We start from the raw sequence: 17,640 nt of genomic DNA, 5'->3' as shown, positions 1-17,640 counted from the left end.
TCCTCCATGGGGACGGTCCTGAGGGTGTCCAGGTCACACTTGTTCCCCACCAACATGACCACGATGTGGGGGTCGGCGTGGTCGTACAGCTCCTTCAGCCAGCGCTCTGCGCTCTCGTAGGTCAAGTGCTTGGTGATGTCGAAGACCAACAGAGCTCCGACTGCTCCTCTGTAATACCTGGAGAGAGAGAGAGAGAGAGAGAGAGAGAGAGAGAGAGAGAGAGAGAGAGAGAGAGAGAGAGAGAGAGAGAGAGAGAGAGCGAGAGCGAGAGAGAAGGCGAGAGAGAGAGAGAGAGAGAGAGAGAGAGAGAGAGAGAGAGAGAGAGAGAGAGAGAGAGCGAGAGAGAGAGAGAGAGAAGAGAGAGAGAGAGAGAGAGAGAGAGAGAGAGAGAGAGAGAGAGAGAGAGAGGATGAGTCAACCTACTCCCTTGTGACTCTTACCTTGTGGTGGTGATGGAGACTTGTGTACTGTAGTGGAAAATAGCCGAAACTAATAACTTACTCAAGTCAAAAGACACCTGGTTGATAAGATTTATTAACTCAATCAAAGTATCAATACAAAATAGTCAGAGTTAGGCTGGATGACTCTCAACGTAGTGTTTAGCTAGGACACCCGGAATGAGAGACCCCTCACTGGATCTTGAACCATCTTTATACATACAAACTGTAAAGGGTGGGGGTCAAAGGAATGTGACATATTTGGGGACATATGGAAAGGTGGGACAGGATGAATGAATTAATGAATGAATGAAAACTTTATTACCAGATTGCAGAATGGGTACAATACAGTACGGCTCAATACACACAATTGTTAAGGGGATGCAGACCAGAGAAAGACGTTTGTCTTGTTTACATCAGGGTCCCCCATTTTCAATTCATAGTGAAGGAGGGAATGGGGGTAGGGATGTGGATAGGAAGGAAAGATGGAGATCAAGGAGAGAGGGGGGAAGGGGGTCTTATCTCCCACAATATCCCACTGAACCCTCAGAGCTATGATGCCGGTGGGAGATGACCAGGGGTGCAGTGCTGGGCATACGCGGTCAAACGACGTTTGGGCTTCGTCACTGAGGCCGAAGTGCGCGCATCCTATTATTATGCAAAGTCTAGGTGATAAGTGCCGGCGCGACGACACAAAAATGACTCGTCGCGCCGTATACCCCGGCCGCCGGCACTTATCACCTAGACTTTGCATAATAATAGGATACCGACAACCAAATACAAGCCCTGTAGGTGTGGTGGGGGGTTGCTTGATCTCCCGACTGGAAGGATGAGACAAGGTGTATCATCTGTTCTGTGCGCAACCGAGGGAACATGTATGCGTGCGCGGGAGCGCGCGCGCGCGGGCGTTTGGCCTTCGCCCATATTACGACTGCACCGCTGGAGATGACTCCTGGTCTTCTAGGGTGAGGGGTCAGACAAAACACAGTCAAACCACCTGCTGACCGTGGAGCCTTTAGGAAAATGATCTCTGACCAAATAACTGTTGGAAATGGCTGCCTGGGCTAATCACCCACCCTGTTGTCAAATAAAGGAAACTGAAGCCGAAACTATGGATACTCAAATTGACCAAAGCCTAACACTGATGACCTTCAAATGGGATCCATGAATCCCTTGGGGCAAACTTAACAGAGACCTCAAGGGTGGGGGGGGGATACGTTTCTAAAGCTTAAGTCAAGAGCGAGAATTGGATGCTGGAATGCTAGAACATCCTATCAGACTGGGAATCTGGCACAACTGGCAATGGGAAATACAACGTTACAACTTAAGCAGTATTGGGGTGTGTGAAAGCTGATGGAACACCTGTTGGACTGCCACTGGAGAGAGACCTTTCTCTCTACTCTAACAACCCAAAAGGAAAAAGACACACTGGGTAGGACTACTCAAAAGACACTGTTAAAAGCCTCACGGAATGGGAACCAATATCAGAACGGATCATCACAGCCAGATTTGCATCCAAAGGACGAAATATCACATGCATGTTTTTGAAGAGAAAAGACAACTACAGGCAGTTTTCCATCAAAGGTTCCCAAGAGGGACACGGAGGCGGCGATGGAGACATGATGCCCAGATTGGAATGGATAACGACGGCAGGAAGAGAACAACGGGAACAGAAGGTCTGGGACGGATGAACCAGAACAGGGCTTCTCTTTGCTGCCATTGTGCCCTCAGCGAGTTGGGGACTGGAAGCAGCCTTTTCTTTTGAGACAAGAAAACTAAAAGACGCCAAGGTACGGCGAGAATGGGGAATTCTGCTACTTTGTTGACGAGAAAGCATTACATTATTATGACGTTATGGAATACCTATGTAATTGGTCAATCTCGCCAAGTCGTCTCAAATGTTAAACTCTCTTGACACCCTCCACATAAAAACAGGAGTATGACAAGGCTGTCACTCTCACCCCCGCTCTTTCTCGTTGCCCTCGACTGGACCATGAATGGCCAAAGGATGGGGTTACAGTGGACTTCCTTTAATAAATTAGAAGACCTGCACTTTGCAGACGACTTGGCACTGATCTCCGGAACACAAATGTAACTGAAGACAAACAGACTACATGAACACTGCAAATAACTAGGCCTCATGATCACTGTTGGAAAGACCAAGGTCATGAGGGTCAACACCAAATCCCACCAAGCGAGAACTATAGAGGAGCAATAGTTCAATATATTTGATGCTCTGCTTCTGCTACTGTTGTAATCTAATAAAACCTCTTCTTCTGCTACTGTTGTAATCTAATCCAGACTCCTCTTCCGCTACTGTTATAATCAAACCTATTTTGTTGCAACTGTTCTAATCGAATCTGATTTATTCTGTGCATGTTCTAATCTAATCTATATATATAATATATACTGTATAATGTCTTCTTCTGCTACTGTTGTAATCTAATCTCTTCTTCTGTGACTGTTCTAATCTAATCTCTTCCTCTGCTGCTGTTCTATCTAACCTATTTTTCTGCTATTTATTTAATCTAATCTAATCTAGCCTCTTCTGCTATTGTTGTAATTTAATCTAGCCTTTTCTTCTGCTACTGGTCTAATCTAATTAGAGTTTGAGGTTACCACCAGTCACATGCTGGTACATCCTGGATGTATTTCTAATAGCCAATCTATCTTTAGATTCAGATTCAGATAGTTGTATTTGCCATATGCAACAAGTACAATGGAATTCTTACTCTCTGTTTGCTCCACAGCATAAATAATAATAAAAAAAGCAACACTTAACAGAGTAAGAAAAAGCAGGTATTTATATACAATAAACTGCAGTCTATTCTTAAAAAAAAAAGTATGGCCAGGGTTTGAAGTCTTCAGATTAACAAGCTGTTAAGAAATATTGCCCTTTGTGGTGCAAAAGTAACAAATTAGCTGTTAGACTAATCAATTAGCTGTGCTTTTTGAAGCCAGGAACATCACCTACCTAATGTACTGCCCAGTTTGTCAAAGTGTTTTACTCTTGGGTGTGGGGCAGCCAGGCAGGGAAGGAAACCATTTGTTTAATTTGGTTCAATATGAGGGAAGAAAGAGGTGCTGGAAAAGATGATCTAATTAGATTTGGACTAGTTTCTTGTTCCACAGATTCAAGGAAGTCCTATAAACATAATATAATATGTCCCCTTTAATGAAAAAGTTAAGTCTTCTTAAACACTCGTGGGATTTTTATAAACTTTGGACCTGTACTACATAAGACTTCAGGCTATGGAACAGTTATGTTTTCCAGCTCCTACTTCTCAGCTGGAATTTAAAAACAGGCATATGGCAACAAGTCAACACAAAAGTAAGGAACAAATATTTTATCTCAGTGTGTTCAAACCTCTGTTTCTCTATTACATTAGCACTCAACGTGATGTTTCTTTATCGTGTAAGAAACATCAGAAACTGACCAGACTCATGCATGTGCTATAAGTATAAAGTATAATAAATCGCAAATTACTTTGGGTATGCAATCGTCAGGCGTTTTATGCTAAATGTGGGGTAAGCTTAAGGCGAGACAGTACCCCCGAAATCGCCTTTTTGCATCTTTTTTTTTCTCGACGATATTGAGATTTAGTTATTTAGCTTCCTTAACCGTTTCTGCGCCAAGCCAATCTAATAACGCCAATAACGAGTTTACTAGTTTTTATGATCGTTATTTCCTTTATTCGCTATTGGCATTCATAATTCATCCAGCAAGGCTCCGGGAGACTGTGGACTCTGTCGGATATTGCAACGGCTCAATACCGCCACCTGGTGGATTTCGGGCGAGTTGCACTCCACTCTCAACCGGATGGTGCGTTCTGTGCATCAGGGAAAATGCTCCGGGCAGAGCTATCTTGTTATGTGGATCCAGACAAACAGTCTAGTGCATTGGATCGCTTTCGAGACACAAGAATCAATATGCTTTCGGCGTTTATTGCGTCGTACAAACGGAAAATGGATCTAGCAGATGGAAGTCAAATAATTGGAATATTTTTTCTCCAGACTCATCGGCCACAGGTACGAGGAATCTAACGTTAATTCCAGCTCGATTGTCCATTTATTTCATTGCAATCCATCTGATCAACGTATGATGTCGTACTAAAGAAAGCAGTTACTGACAATCAAGGAATCATAAACGACCCCCTCCCCCCCTTTCCTTCACCCATGATGGAGCATAATGTATACCGATCATATGCATTTGAATATTTTAATATAGCGTGTATAGGAACGAAACGGCAATCGATAATGTATAATATGCGTCGGGCCTATAACTTGCATTCTAGGAATTACTGCTCTACACTCTAAAAACATACTTCACGACGGTATTAACATGACAATGTATGAATGGGAAAATATAACGTTCCCACACCGGGAACGATAGATACCTGATGTTGAATGGGCCATAGTAATGTCGATATAGCTATAATATTTAAAAAGTTATAGCCCTGCAAAGAAGGTGAGCGACTCCATAGGCTTACAGTACTGGCAGAGAGAGGTATAAGATGCTCATGATGCGTGGCACTCATTGTGTTAACATGTCTTATTTCAAACTAGTGGCAATAAAATATAGAAAACACACAATTAGTTGTTTATTTTACTTAATTTTGTCTGATTGTGTCCATAGATCACAATTACAATACAAAACGTTGAGGTCGTTTTCTCAAAAACAAGTTTTTATGCATTTTACTTACACACAAAGTCTTGGAACTACATTTCGCTAGTACCTACATACACCAAACTTTCCACATTTCTTCCTATCCATATCCTGCTTCTAATTACAAAAGGGTTTGTTGATATATCATTCATAGCCGGGTTTATAGTACATTTTATATGTATATATTGGGGGCAGCGGTGGCCTAAAGGTTAGAGAAGCGGGTTTGTGACCGGAAGGTTGCCGGTTCGATTTAACACCAACCGCTGAAGTGCCCTTGAGCAAGGCACTTAACCCACAACTGCTCCAGTGGAGTTGCTCAGTGGTCAACGGTGTCAGACTGTGGTTGTACTGGGCAGCTCCCAGGTGTGAATGGAACTGTGTGAATGTGAAGCAGGGCGTTGCTGAAATAGAGCATCCATGCTCAGCGAACCTACCCTGGGTAAACAAAGGTTAAATAAATAAATATTATATTTATATTTAATATAAATATAAATTCCGCATTGCCAGGTACCCAGGTGGGGTATCTCCCAGGCCTTTCTGTGTGGAGTTTGCATGTTCTCCCCTGTGCTCGCAAGGGTTTCCGTCCCAGATAAGAGAAACCCAATGGAAAAACATGCACAACAGATCGCTAACGCTGTCGCGTCCCTGACGAAGACAGACATGGGTCAAGTGCAGAGACTCAATTGCATATATAAACATAAAATTCAGAAAACTTGCAATACATTTTTTCTTAGTTTTTATGTACACAACAAACTGGGAAAGTTTCATAGTGATACAGTATCTATTAAAATATTGTTTTGGCCTATTAGGGGGTACTGTCTCGCCTTAACACTTTCTCTGCCACGCTTATATCCATCAATGTTTGATCACTGCCACCACTCTAAGTCTATGGAGATGTTTACCTTCTTTGCAGGGCTATAACTTTTTAAATTGTATTGCTAAATTGACATTACTATGGCCCATTCAACATCGATTATCTATCGTTCAGGATGTAGGAACGTTTTACTTTTTCATTCACACATTCATACAAAAATACTGTCTATAAATATGTTTTTATTGTTTTCTGCAGTAATTTCTAGAACGTGAGATATAGGCATAAATGTATATATACATTATCAAATGCCATTTGTTGCCGATACACGTTATATAAAAAATGTCAACTGTACATGGTGAACGGAGGGGGGGGGGGGGGTCGTTTATAATTCCGTGATCGTCGTTAAATGATTTATGTAGTATGGGTGATATATTGATCAGAGCAGTTTGCATCGATAATAATAAACAAAAACGCTGAAACTCACGGCAGCCTCCTCTTACCGTTGGGCGATGATACTGGAGCAAACAGATCCCAGTTATGTGATGGGGATCGAGGCGATCCATTTCCGGTTTGTATAATACTAATACACGACCCAAATCATGTGGATTATTGAGTTATGGCAGCGATCCATATCCACAGTGTGTGGCTAGAGTCCTGGGATGATATACGAGTGGCCTGATGGATTTAGGAGACGCACCGATATGCAACAGGCATATCCGGTTTGGCAACTTGCCGATCATCCACCAGGTGGCAGTGTTGAAGCGTTGCAGAGTTGTGCTGAGTCCCACAGCATCATACAAGGCTCCGTGAGTGAAATATGAATACCATGGCGAAAATATGAAATATGATCACAATAACGTTGTACGCCGTGATCTGGCAGAATTCGTATGAACTTGAAACCCGTTGTATGACGTTATTGGCGGAGAAAGTGTTAAGGGGTTAATAGCCCCATGAGGAACATAGTGACCGTATGAAATGGAAGTAAATTAAAGGTTTGTGTGTGCGTGTGTGTGTGTACCCACGCGGAGGTGATGGCTCTGTATCTCTCCAGGCCTGCCGTGTCCCAGATCTGAGCCTTGATGGTGAAGGTGTCCAGCTGGACGGTGCGTGTGCTGAACTCCACGCCGATCGTGGTGCGACTGTCGTGGTTGAACTCGTTCTTGGTGAAGCGAGACAGGAGGTTGCTCTTCCCCACGCCCGACTCGCCTATCAAAACCACTGGGGGAGGAAGAGGAACCCTTAATATGAGTAGATCAATATTGATTACATGTCACATTTGTTTGTGTATGATTAGGAAATGACAAGTCATAATGTACACTTATGTGATGTAATGATATGTTGGCTGTAACATTTGCTATATTTTATAATGTATCTTCTTATACACTGTAAAAAAGAAAACTGTAGAAAAACGGTAAATGTCTGGCAGCAACGGTTGCCAAATACTTGCAGTAAAATCAAATACATTTACAGATTACAACCTTTATTTAATGGTTAATATTTTGATTCAATGTAATTTACTGTATTTTTATGGCATTTACACTTAAAGTATAAAAACAAAAGTAATCTGTAAAATAATACAGTGAATTTCCCGTGATACATTTTCTTTTTACAGTGTAGGACAGAAGGCACTGCCCTAGAATTTAGCCGGACCTGGTGGGCCAGCTTACAATAGTGAAATCCCTAACTGACTGACCCATTGTTGAAACACACATGCGTGAGTGTCGTAGCTGGATTCGGCTTAACTAAGGTCTAGGGAAGACACTGGAGAGAAGGTTCTTTATTGAGACGGTAAGGCTGAGAGGGAGACAGAGTAGGGGAGACACTGGAGAGGTTATTTATTGAGACAGTAGGAAGGCTGAGAGGGAGACAGAGTAGGGGAGACAGTAGACACAGGAGAGAAGGTTCTTTATTGAGACAGTAGGAAGACTGACAGGGAGACAGAGTAGTGGAGACAGTAGACACAGGAGAGAAGGTTCTTTATTGAGACAGTAGGAAGACTGACAGGGAGACAGAGTAGGGGAGACACAGGAGAGAAGGTTCTTTATTGAGACAGTAGGAAGACTGACAGGGAGACAGAGTAGTGGAGACAGTAGACACAGGAGAGAAGGTTCTTTATTGAGACAGTAGGAAGACTGACAGGGAGACAGAGTAGGGGAGACACAGGAGAGAAGGTTATTTATTGAGACAGTAGGAAGGCTGAGAGGGAGACAGAGTAGAGGAGACACAGGAGAGAAGGTTCTTTATTGAGACAGTAGGAAGGCTGAGAGGGAGACAGAGTAGAGGAGACACAGGAGAGAATGTTATTTATTGAGACAGTAGGAAGGCTGAGAGGGAGACAGAGTAGGGGAGACACAGGAGAGAAGGTTATTTATTGAGACAGTAGGAAGGCTGACAGGGAGACAGAGTAGGGGAGACACAGGAGAGAAGGTTATTTATTGAGACAGTAGGAAGGCTGAGAGGGAGACAGAGTAGGGGAGACACAGGAGAGAAGGTTCTTTATTGAGACAGTAGGAAGGCTGAGAGGGAGACAGAGTAGGGGAGACACAGGAGAGAAGGTTATGTATTGAGACAGTAGGAAGGCTGACAGGGAGACAGAGTAGGGGAGACACAGGAGAGAAGGTTATTTATTGAGACAGTAGGAAGGCTGACAGGGAGACAGAGTAGGGGAGACACAGGAGAGAAGGTTATTTATTGAGACAGTAGGAAGGCTGAGGGGGAGACAGAGTAGGGGAGACACAGGAGAGAAGGTTATTTATTGAGACAGTAGGAAGGCTGAGAGAGACAGAGTAGAGGAGAAAAGACTGCAGAAGGAATCAATCCTAAACCAGCAGGGGCACCATCTCTAGCCACAATATATATAATTTTATTTAAAGGCAAAGTATAAAACTGAGACATAGATTTGGTATAGCAGAGGCCAGAGGTTCTTAATCTTAGGCCAGGGGGGGAAATACCAGAGAAAGGGGTCTTAATCACAGCGCCATCTCTGAGCACCATAATTAACACTTTTAATCCCTTTTAACATGGTCTAGAATCACCTGGAAGGACATAAAAAAGAAAAAAGAAAGAAAAGGTATGGTTAAGGTTAAAGGAACACGCCAACATTATGGAAAATTAGCTTACCGTCTATCTAGAAGATAGATACCAATGAATATGAATATACAGATGAGATACATTTATAGAAGCGGACATGGACCAGCTAGCCTATAGCTGTTGGCCAAAAACACCTCTCCCAGAGTTTTAAGCTAGGCTAGTGGTTCGTATCCACTTCCAGTCATTCGTGCTAAGCTAGGCTAGCTTGCAGACGGATAGCTTTCTACTGAACGCACAGGGAGGAAATTGGTATCCATCTTCTTGCCCGACTCTGGGGAAGACGGTAAGTGCATTTCCCATAACGCTGGCGTGTTTTTTAGCATAAAGGATCGTTTTTTTTTTTAAAGGGAATTTGTCTTGGCGCTTGCGCACACGCAACGAGGAGCAAAAAACAACACATCTTCTAATGACATAAAAGAGAATATGACCAGGTGCGTCATTGCAGCTCGGCCCGACACGTGACGAGCCTCCTCACAGGCCCCGCCTCCTCGCAGGCCCCGCCTCCTTCAAGGGTGACGGCGTCTAAGCACTAGCTTTTTAACATTCTGTATGACAAGACGCGAGCGTAGACCGACGGCGGTCACCGCGACCAGACACCAGACCATGTGACGTCGCGTAAAACGTGGCATTATAACTAGCCTCTGGCTGACAACCTCTTTGGGAATGAATGGAATGAAGAAAGCATGCCAGCGCTTCACACACACACACACACACACACACACACACACACACACACACACACACACACACACACACAATTTTAAATCAAGGTGACGAAGCCTCAATGCGTTTAAATAACACTTTATTCCCAAATCAAGATTTTAAATGTATTAACTGTCATGGATATGACCACAGGCATTTATACTATTAGGTCAAAGGTCAAATGGACACACTGCCAAAAGGGGGAGTGTTGTTCCCTTTACTTCCTCCTTTGCCTTCTGTATGCTGTTGCTTTCACAGAAATACAGTATTAACACAGCTTTCATTTAAGATCATGCCCTTTGCCCTTTGCACTTGTAGAAACTCCCCTCACTCTATATGAATTGAAAATGGGGGACCCTGATGGAAACAAGACAAACGTCTTTCTCAGGTCTGCATCCCCTTAACAATTGTATGTATTGAGCCGTACTGTATTGTACCCATTCTGCAATCTGTTAAATAAAGTTTTCATTCATTCATTCACTCACGCCTCAGGAAAAACCAACACATCGTGGGCTTGGGAGAGATAACCTCTATTTAAAACAAATAATCTCTGTTCTGAGAAAACAAACGAAACCAAACTCACCTTTGAAGACAAAGTTGTACGAGTCGTCGGAACCCATGGCTGGCACTGGCGGACACAGCTTCCTCCTTCTGCGTTAGTCAATATCCTGGAGCCTATCACACCATTAGATCCCAGAGAGAGAGAGAGAGAGAGAGAGAGAGAGAGAGAGAGATAGGGGGGAGAGACAGAGAGAAATAAAGGGGAAACAGACGCCAGTACAGAAACCTTCTCTCTTTTTTTCTCCAGTGTGGAGAGAGAGAGGGAGAAAGAAAGATCAACAGGTTAGGGTGCCCTCTTTTCTGTCTTTATCTGTGGATAGGGGCTCCTCCTGACTGGATGGACAGACTGTGTCCCGTCTCCTGTCAGCTGACTCACCAGGGAGGGGCAGAGGTGGAAGAGGAGAGCAGGTGTAACAGGTAGAACCACTTAACATAGTCATTGTATCGGACTCCACCCTCTCTCTCTCTCTCTCTCTCCTTTTGTTCAGTCACTCTCCACCGACAGTGAAACCTCGCCTGAATCCAGTCTTCCCCCTTTTCTTTCAGATTCCTTTCTTTCGTTTTCTACGGTTCAATTCGAGCGATTCTGAATCGAGTCGTAGAATTGCGATTGGAATCTGAATGAATGAATGAATGAATGAATGAATACATAAATAAATAAGGGTACAACTGAGAAGGCTCTCTGGATTCAGGTTAGTGAAACCCCAGCCGACTGGGGTGGATCCGTGCGTCATGTCGGCGTAACGGCATGCAGCAACAGGTGCACCCGTTTACTGTAGCTTCGGCCCCCCCCCCCCCCCTGCCGGAATAGGCAGGTAGTGTCTTGATCTCACATTATACAACAGTGTAAATGTGCCAAATGTTCTACTTTCTGACGTATGACCGACTGTGATTTGAAACTCTGGAATGGTCTGGATGAGAGTATAACATTAAGCAAAAATATCAATTAATTTAAAGGTAGCTATAAACAAGCACTTATGGACACATATAAGAGAGAGGAGCTTGAGCAATAATGTGACTGCCTAATATATTTTTTCTCATTTGGATATATAAAAAACTGTAATTTTATTTTTCATTATTTGTTATATTATTTTTATTTTTATTAAAATATAATGTAAAATATTGTAAGGAAGGGGAGGGCTTGATATGTTTTTTCCCCCCGTCCCCCTGTTCCCTCTCGAACACTTATTGTATGGAAATAGTCTGACTATTTACCTTTTAGTTTTTTTAAACTTGTTTTATGTTTCTATGTTCGAGACAAATAAAAATCAAATCAAATCAAATCAAAAGCAAATGCAGGCGTTTTCCTAAGATTCAGAGCCTTCGGGGGTTCAAGAGCTCACATGCAAATGTCTGAAGATCAGATCAGGTTTTGATGCTCACAGCGGGTTTCAGTTACGGGACATCCACCCATTGTGAGGGTCAGGACCTGGGTCCATGTCTTTATGAAACATAACTCGTTCTACAGTTCCATTGTGAGGGTTAGGACCTGGGTCCATATCTTTATGAAACATAACTAGGTCTACAGTTCCATTGTGAGGGTCAGGACCTGGGTCCATGTCTTTATGAAACATAACTCGTTCTACAGTTCCATTGTGAGGGTTAGGACCTGGGTCCATGTCTTTATGAAACATAACTAGGTCTACAGTTCCATTGTGAGGGTCAGGACCTGGGTCCATGTCTTTATGAAACATAACTCGTTCTACAGTTCCATTGTGAGGGTTAGGACCTGGGTCCATGTCTTTATGAAACATAACTCGTTCTACAGTTCCATTGTGAGGGTTAGGACCTGGGTCCATGTCTTTATGAAACATAACTATAGTTCTACAGTTCCATTGTGAGGGTCAGGACCTGGGTCCATGTCTTTATGAAACATAACTCGTTCTACAGTTCCATTGTGAGGGTTAGGACCTGGGTCCATGTCTTTATGAAACATAACTTGTTCTACAGTTCCATTGTGAGGGTTAGGACCTGGGTCCATGTCTTTATGAAACATAACTATAGTTCTACAGTTCCATTGTGAGGGTTAGGACCTGGGTCCATGTCTTTATGAAACATAACTATAGTTCTACAGTTCCATTGTGAGGGTTAGGACCTGGGTCCATGTCTTTATGAAACATAACTAGGTCTACAGTTCCATTGTGAGGGTTAGGACCTGGGTCCATGTCTTTATGAAACATAACTAGGTCTACAGTTCCATTGTGAGGGTCAGGACCTGGGTCCATGTCTTTATGAAACATAACTAGGTCTACAGTTCCATTGTGAGGGTTAGGACCTGGGTCCATGTCTTTATGAAACATAACTAGGTCTACAGTTCCATTGTGAGGGTCAGGACCTGGGTCCATGTCTTTATGAAACATAACTATAGTTCTACAGTTCCATTGTGAGGGTTAGGACCTGGGTCCATGTCTTTATGAAACATAACTAGGTCTACAGTTCCATTGTGAGGGTTAGGACCTGGGTCCATGTCTTTATGAAACATAACTAGGTCTACAGTTCCATTGTGAGGGTTAGGACCTGGGTCCATGTCTTTATGAAACATAACTAGGTCTACAGTTCCATTGTGAGGGTCAGGACCTGGGTCCATGTCTTTATGAAACATAACTAGGTCTACAGTTCCATTGTGAGGGTTAGGACCTGGGTCCATGTCTTTATGAAACATAACTATAGTTCTACAGTTCCATTGTGAGGGTTAGGACCTGGGTCCATGTCTTTATGAAACATAACTAGGTCTACAGTTCCATTGTGAGGGTTAGGACCTGGGTCCATGTCTTTATGAAACATAACTAGGTCTACAGTTCCATTGTGAGGGTTAGGACCTGGGTCCATGTCTTTATGAAACATAACTAGGTCTACAGTTCCATTGTGAGGGTCAGGACCTGGGTCCATGTCTTTATGAAACATAACTAGGTCTACAGTTCCATTGTGAGGGTTAGGACCTGGGTCCATGTCTTTATGAAACATAACTAGGTCTACAGTTCCATTGTGAGGGTTAGGACCTGGGTCCATGTCTTTATGAAACATAACTAGGTCTACAGTTCCATTGTGAGGGTTAGGACCTGGGTCCATGTCTTTATGAAACATAACTATAGGTCTACAGTTCCATTGTGAGGGTTAGGACCTGGGTCCATGTCTTTATGAAACATAACTAGGTCTACAGTTCCATTGTGAGGGTTAGGACCTGGGTCCATGTCTTTATGAAACATAACTAGGTCTACAGTTCCATTGTGAGGGTCAGTACCTGGGTCCATGTCTTTATGAAACATAACTAGGTCTACAGTTCCATTGTGAGGGTCAGGACCTGGGTCCATGTCTTTATGAAACATAACTAGTTCTACAGTTCCATTGTGAGGGTCAGGACCTGGGTCCGCCAGTCTTCATAACTTTAAAACATAACAACTAGTTCTAGAGTTCCATGAACAGAATTCTGAAAGTACTTAACACCAGAATGGTCAAGTGAAATTGGATGGACACATCCCACTCTCCTTCTTACCAGTTTTCAATATAACCCATAACGTATAATTAACCCATGACAAAACAAAGTGGGCTTGGATGGTATTTAAAGGAACATGCCAAATTATGGGAAACACACTTACCGTCTTCTCCAGAGTCAGACAAGAAGATAGATACCAATTTCCTCTCTGTGTGTTCAGTAGAAAGCTATGCAGCTGCCAGCTAGCCTAGCTTAGCACAAATTAATGGGAGCAGATAGGGACCAATAGCCTAGCTTAAATCTCTGAGAGGTGTTTTTGGCCAACAGCTAGGCTACTGTAGCTGGTCCATATCCGCTTCCATTCATTTGTGCTACATGTAAGCATTTCCCATAATGTTGACTTGCCCCTTTAAAACATAACACAAGCATAGATACAGCCAACACCGTCTGATTATTCCAAGTATGTCATTGGGCAACAACAATGCATTGAGAAAGAAATAAAAAAGGAATTCCTTATTGCATAACTTCATGGCTTGAAGTAACCGAAACAACCCAGAGAAAAGCTGTGAGCCAACTAAAACCAACACTGCACCAAACTGCTGATCCATAAGACACCTGGAGGGAAGGCTGTTTTTGACCAAGTTTGTTTTTATTTTTTTTAGTACAGTACTGTTAAAAGTTAGTTCCAACACGTTTGAATTGGGAGATGGATTTTTTTCCTCCCAACTGAGGTTCAACCGACAAAGCAAAGCCGTTGCCATTGTTACCACAACCAATGACACAAAAAAAAAAAAAAGCTCTCTTTATATTTGACTAATTTGATTTCCAAATTTCCAACTTTTTTTTTTATTTAAACTTTTTCAAAAGCAAGACAAAAACATGGTCATACCTGCACCTCAAAATAAATGTAAAATCGGACAACGAATCTGATTAAAATGAAAGCTGTTTTTTTTTATTATATATATATTTTTTTACTTTTCTTTCTGCCTGTGTGTGTCTCTGAACTACCACTGATGTGATAATTGATTGCAGCGTTTTTAAAAGTAAAGGTCTGGACACCAGTGTGTGTGGTAGTCAACCTGGACCACCACCAATCCAATTGGTCCACTTTTTTGGGAGGGGGGAGGGGTTAAAGGGCTGGAGGACAGAAGGCACCACAGTGCCTTAAAAAGGGACCTTCCACCAAATCCAACTTTTAGGTTATATTTGTCTCTTGTTCTGAGGTATAGAAATTAAGAAAAATAAATACAATCCTATGACGTCATGAAATTGGATAGACATGTTGCTGTACCTATATTAAACATAACAATTACATCACTTCCTGTTTTCCCTGTTTTAGTACAAATACAAGAACAGTACTTCCTGTTTAGTACAAGAACAATACTTCCTGTTTTCCCAGTTTTAGTACAATACTGTTTTAGTACACATTCAAGAACAGTACTTGCTGTTTTAGTACAAGTAAAAAAAAACAGGACATCCTGTTTTAGCACAAGAACAGTATTTTGTTTTAGTACAATAACAGTACTTCCTGTTTTAGTACACCTTCAATAACAGTACTTCCTGTCATCTCAGACAATGCAACTCTGTGACATCATAGGATCCCATTTCCCATGATCTTTAGATGATGATCTCATGACTCCCAAAACAGGAAAACATATATATAATATATATGATTATATATTTAAATCTTTCTAGTTGAATAACGACAAGTTTATTTAGGTGGAATCCCCCTTTAAATGGAGAGACAGAGAGCACCCACGGCAGAGTGGGTTACTCCTCTTATCCCGGAATGACAAAGTCACAGCTGTGGGGGAAGGGGGCCCATAGTTTCTGAAGCAGTCAATAAATAAATAGTTGGACCATCTGAAAGGGAGCGGCCATTTAAAAAAGATATGTTAAAAAAAGAATGTATATTATTTAGTAGGAACTTAGGAAGCACAAAAAAGCCTGCACTGTATTCATGTGCCAGGTACCCAGGTGGGGTATCTCCCGGGCCTTTCTGTGTGGAGTTTGCATGTTCACCCCCTGTAGTCGCAAGGGTCCCCTCCCGATAAGATACACCCAATGGAAAAAAATGCACAACAGATTGCCAACGGTGTCACGTCCCTGACTAAGACGGACAGGAGCACTTGGATTGGTCCCACAGCCCATGTCTGCTCCCGGCTGCCCTTGGGGGGGAAAGGACGACGGGATGGGTCAAAGGCAGAGAGGACATTGCCTGTGGTGCATTTTTTCCTATTGCTAGGTTTTAGTGAGTTTTTTCTTACCTTCGCGTGGGCTATGTCTGGGAGTGTAGCATTAATTTATTAAAAAAAATTTGGACTTCATGGTGTTTTTGTTTTGCGTTCTTGATTTATTGTGATGTTTCTTCTTGACTTGTTTAAAGAAGACGTGTTCGGCCCCTGGGGACATTAACGTGTGTTGTCGGGCCTTAAAAATAAATGTGATTTGAAGGAACATTTCATCGCGACCCAAAAAAGAAAGAAAAATTATAACGAATAAAGACTTCTTCAAAGTCCAGTTTAATTTAATCATTTTAATGTGTGCACCTTCACCAAGAATGCACTGCAAAGCCTTGTGGGGAATCAGGCAGCTCAATGAGGTAATGAACGAAGCAGGGAATAAAAGCAAAACTGAAATGTTATGTTGATCATTATCTTCATGGGTATTTAAAAAAAGAATAATACAAAAAAGTATATATATATATACACATCCAGAGTTTTTAGAAAGGTGTGGCTTTTAGACGGCTGCGTGGTTGGAGCACACGGTCGATTTGAAGTTTTTGTTTATTTATTACGTTTATTAAGTCAGATTCAGAATTCATGCTTAATACCAGTGCCGTGTAGGGTTGAGGGAGAGTAGAAATGATGATATTGGTCGCAATATTTTGAGTATTATATTTTGGAGTCAGGAAATGCACATTAACGAGAATAAACCGCAAAGTGTATCAAGCAAGCCAAGAGCGCGCAGTAAAATGAGCCTGCCTGCACTGATGCTCTAACTCAGCGGTTCTCAAACTACGGGTCACGACCCAAAGTGGGGTCGTGGGTAGGTGACAGTGCATTGGCAACTATTAAAAAAAACAATAATAAAAATAAAATGTTCTGGCAACATATCTTGGCTAAATATGCCTCGTTTTATAAATGTGTATTGATAACATATTGCTGTAATTACATTTTCTAATATGCATGGTCAAGTTCAACGTGTGCTTTTATTTGGATATTCCTTAATTACACGTTAAAATTACATGATACATTACGTGTAAGGTTGCCCAAAAAAATATCCTAAATCAAATGGGGTCGTGGTATAAAAAAGTTTGAGAACCCCTGCTCTAACTAACAAAACCAATGAACACGGGAGAATAAACAAACTCAGAAATGTAACACATTTTCATCCTCCAGAAAATGCTGCTCCGCCTATCATTGAATAATGTATTTTAAGTTTTAATTTCACTGTAATTTCACATTCCATTAATTTCCTTGTTGAGCTGGAGGTGATTACTTCGACAACGCTTGCCCCCAAAAGGTTCTGAACCCAGGCGTGATGAGCTCAGTGCAGGCTTTTTTCTAACCTACTAAACAATATACAAATGTTTAAAAAGAAAAAAAAAGTCTGTTCCCCTTTAACCCTTTCACTACCATACTACAGAAGGTTAACCCTTTCACTATCACACTACGTGCGATAATGAAAGGGTTACATTTCTGTAGTGTGGTTGTGAAAGGGTTAACCCTTTTGTCGTGTGGCAGTGAAAGCGTTAACCTTCCGTATTGTCACAGTGAAAGAGTTAACCCGTTTGGTAGTGAAAGGGTTAACAGAGTTGGTTCAGAATTCTGGACCGCTAGCCCCATTTCCTACTCGCGGATGATGATGATGATGATGATGATGAAGGGTAGAGTCCTGCTCTGCTTCCCGCTGGACAGCCAGCTCCTCCTCAGTT

General features: G+C 42.2%; 1 protein-coding gene across 1 annotated transcript in view; it reads right to left on the bottom strand.

Moving 5' to 3' along the window:
• The window catches only part of LOC311227416 (ras-related protein Rab-25-like), a 19,219-nt gene extending 8,584 nt beyond the window's left edge, over positions 1-10,635 (bottom strand). The window contains exons 1-3 of the mRNA XM_084313050.1: positions 10,293-10,635; positions 6,940-7,135; positions 1-177 (exon numbers count right to left, since the gene is read on the bottom strand). The exon at positions 1-177 is cut by the window's left edge and continues 17 nt beyond it. Of these exons, the coding sequence (XP_084169176.1) occupies positions 1-177; positions 6,940-7,135; positions 10,293-10,329 (410 nt within the window). The 5' untranslated portion in view covers positions 10,330-10,635. The remainder of the gene's footprint in view (positions 178-6,939; positions 7,136-10,292) is intronic.
• Positions 10,636-17,640: the final 7,005 nt, after the last annotated feature.

The sequence above is a fragment of the Notolepis coatsorum genome (assembly GCF_963971535.1).
Source record: "Notolepis coatsorum genome assembly, chromosome: 4".
Classification (NCBI taxonomy): Eukaryota; Metazoa; Chordata; class Actinopteri; order Aulopiformes; family Paralepididae; genus Notolepis; species Notolepis coatsorum.
Note: the sequence above shows the minus strand (reverse complement) of the source record. Positions and strands in the feature narration are given on the sequence as shown.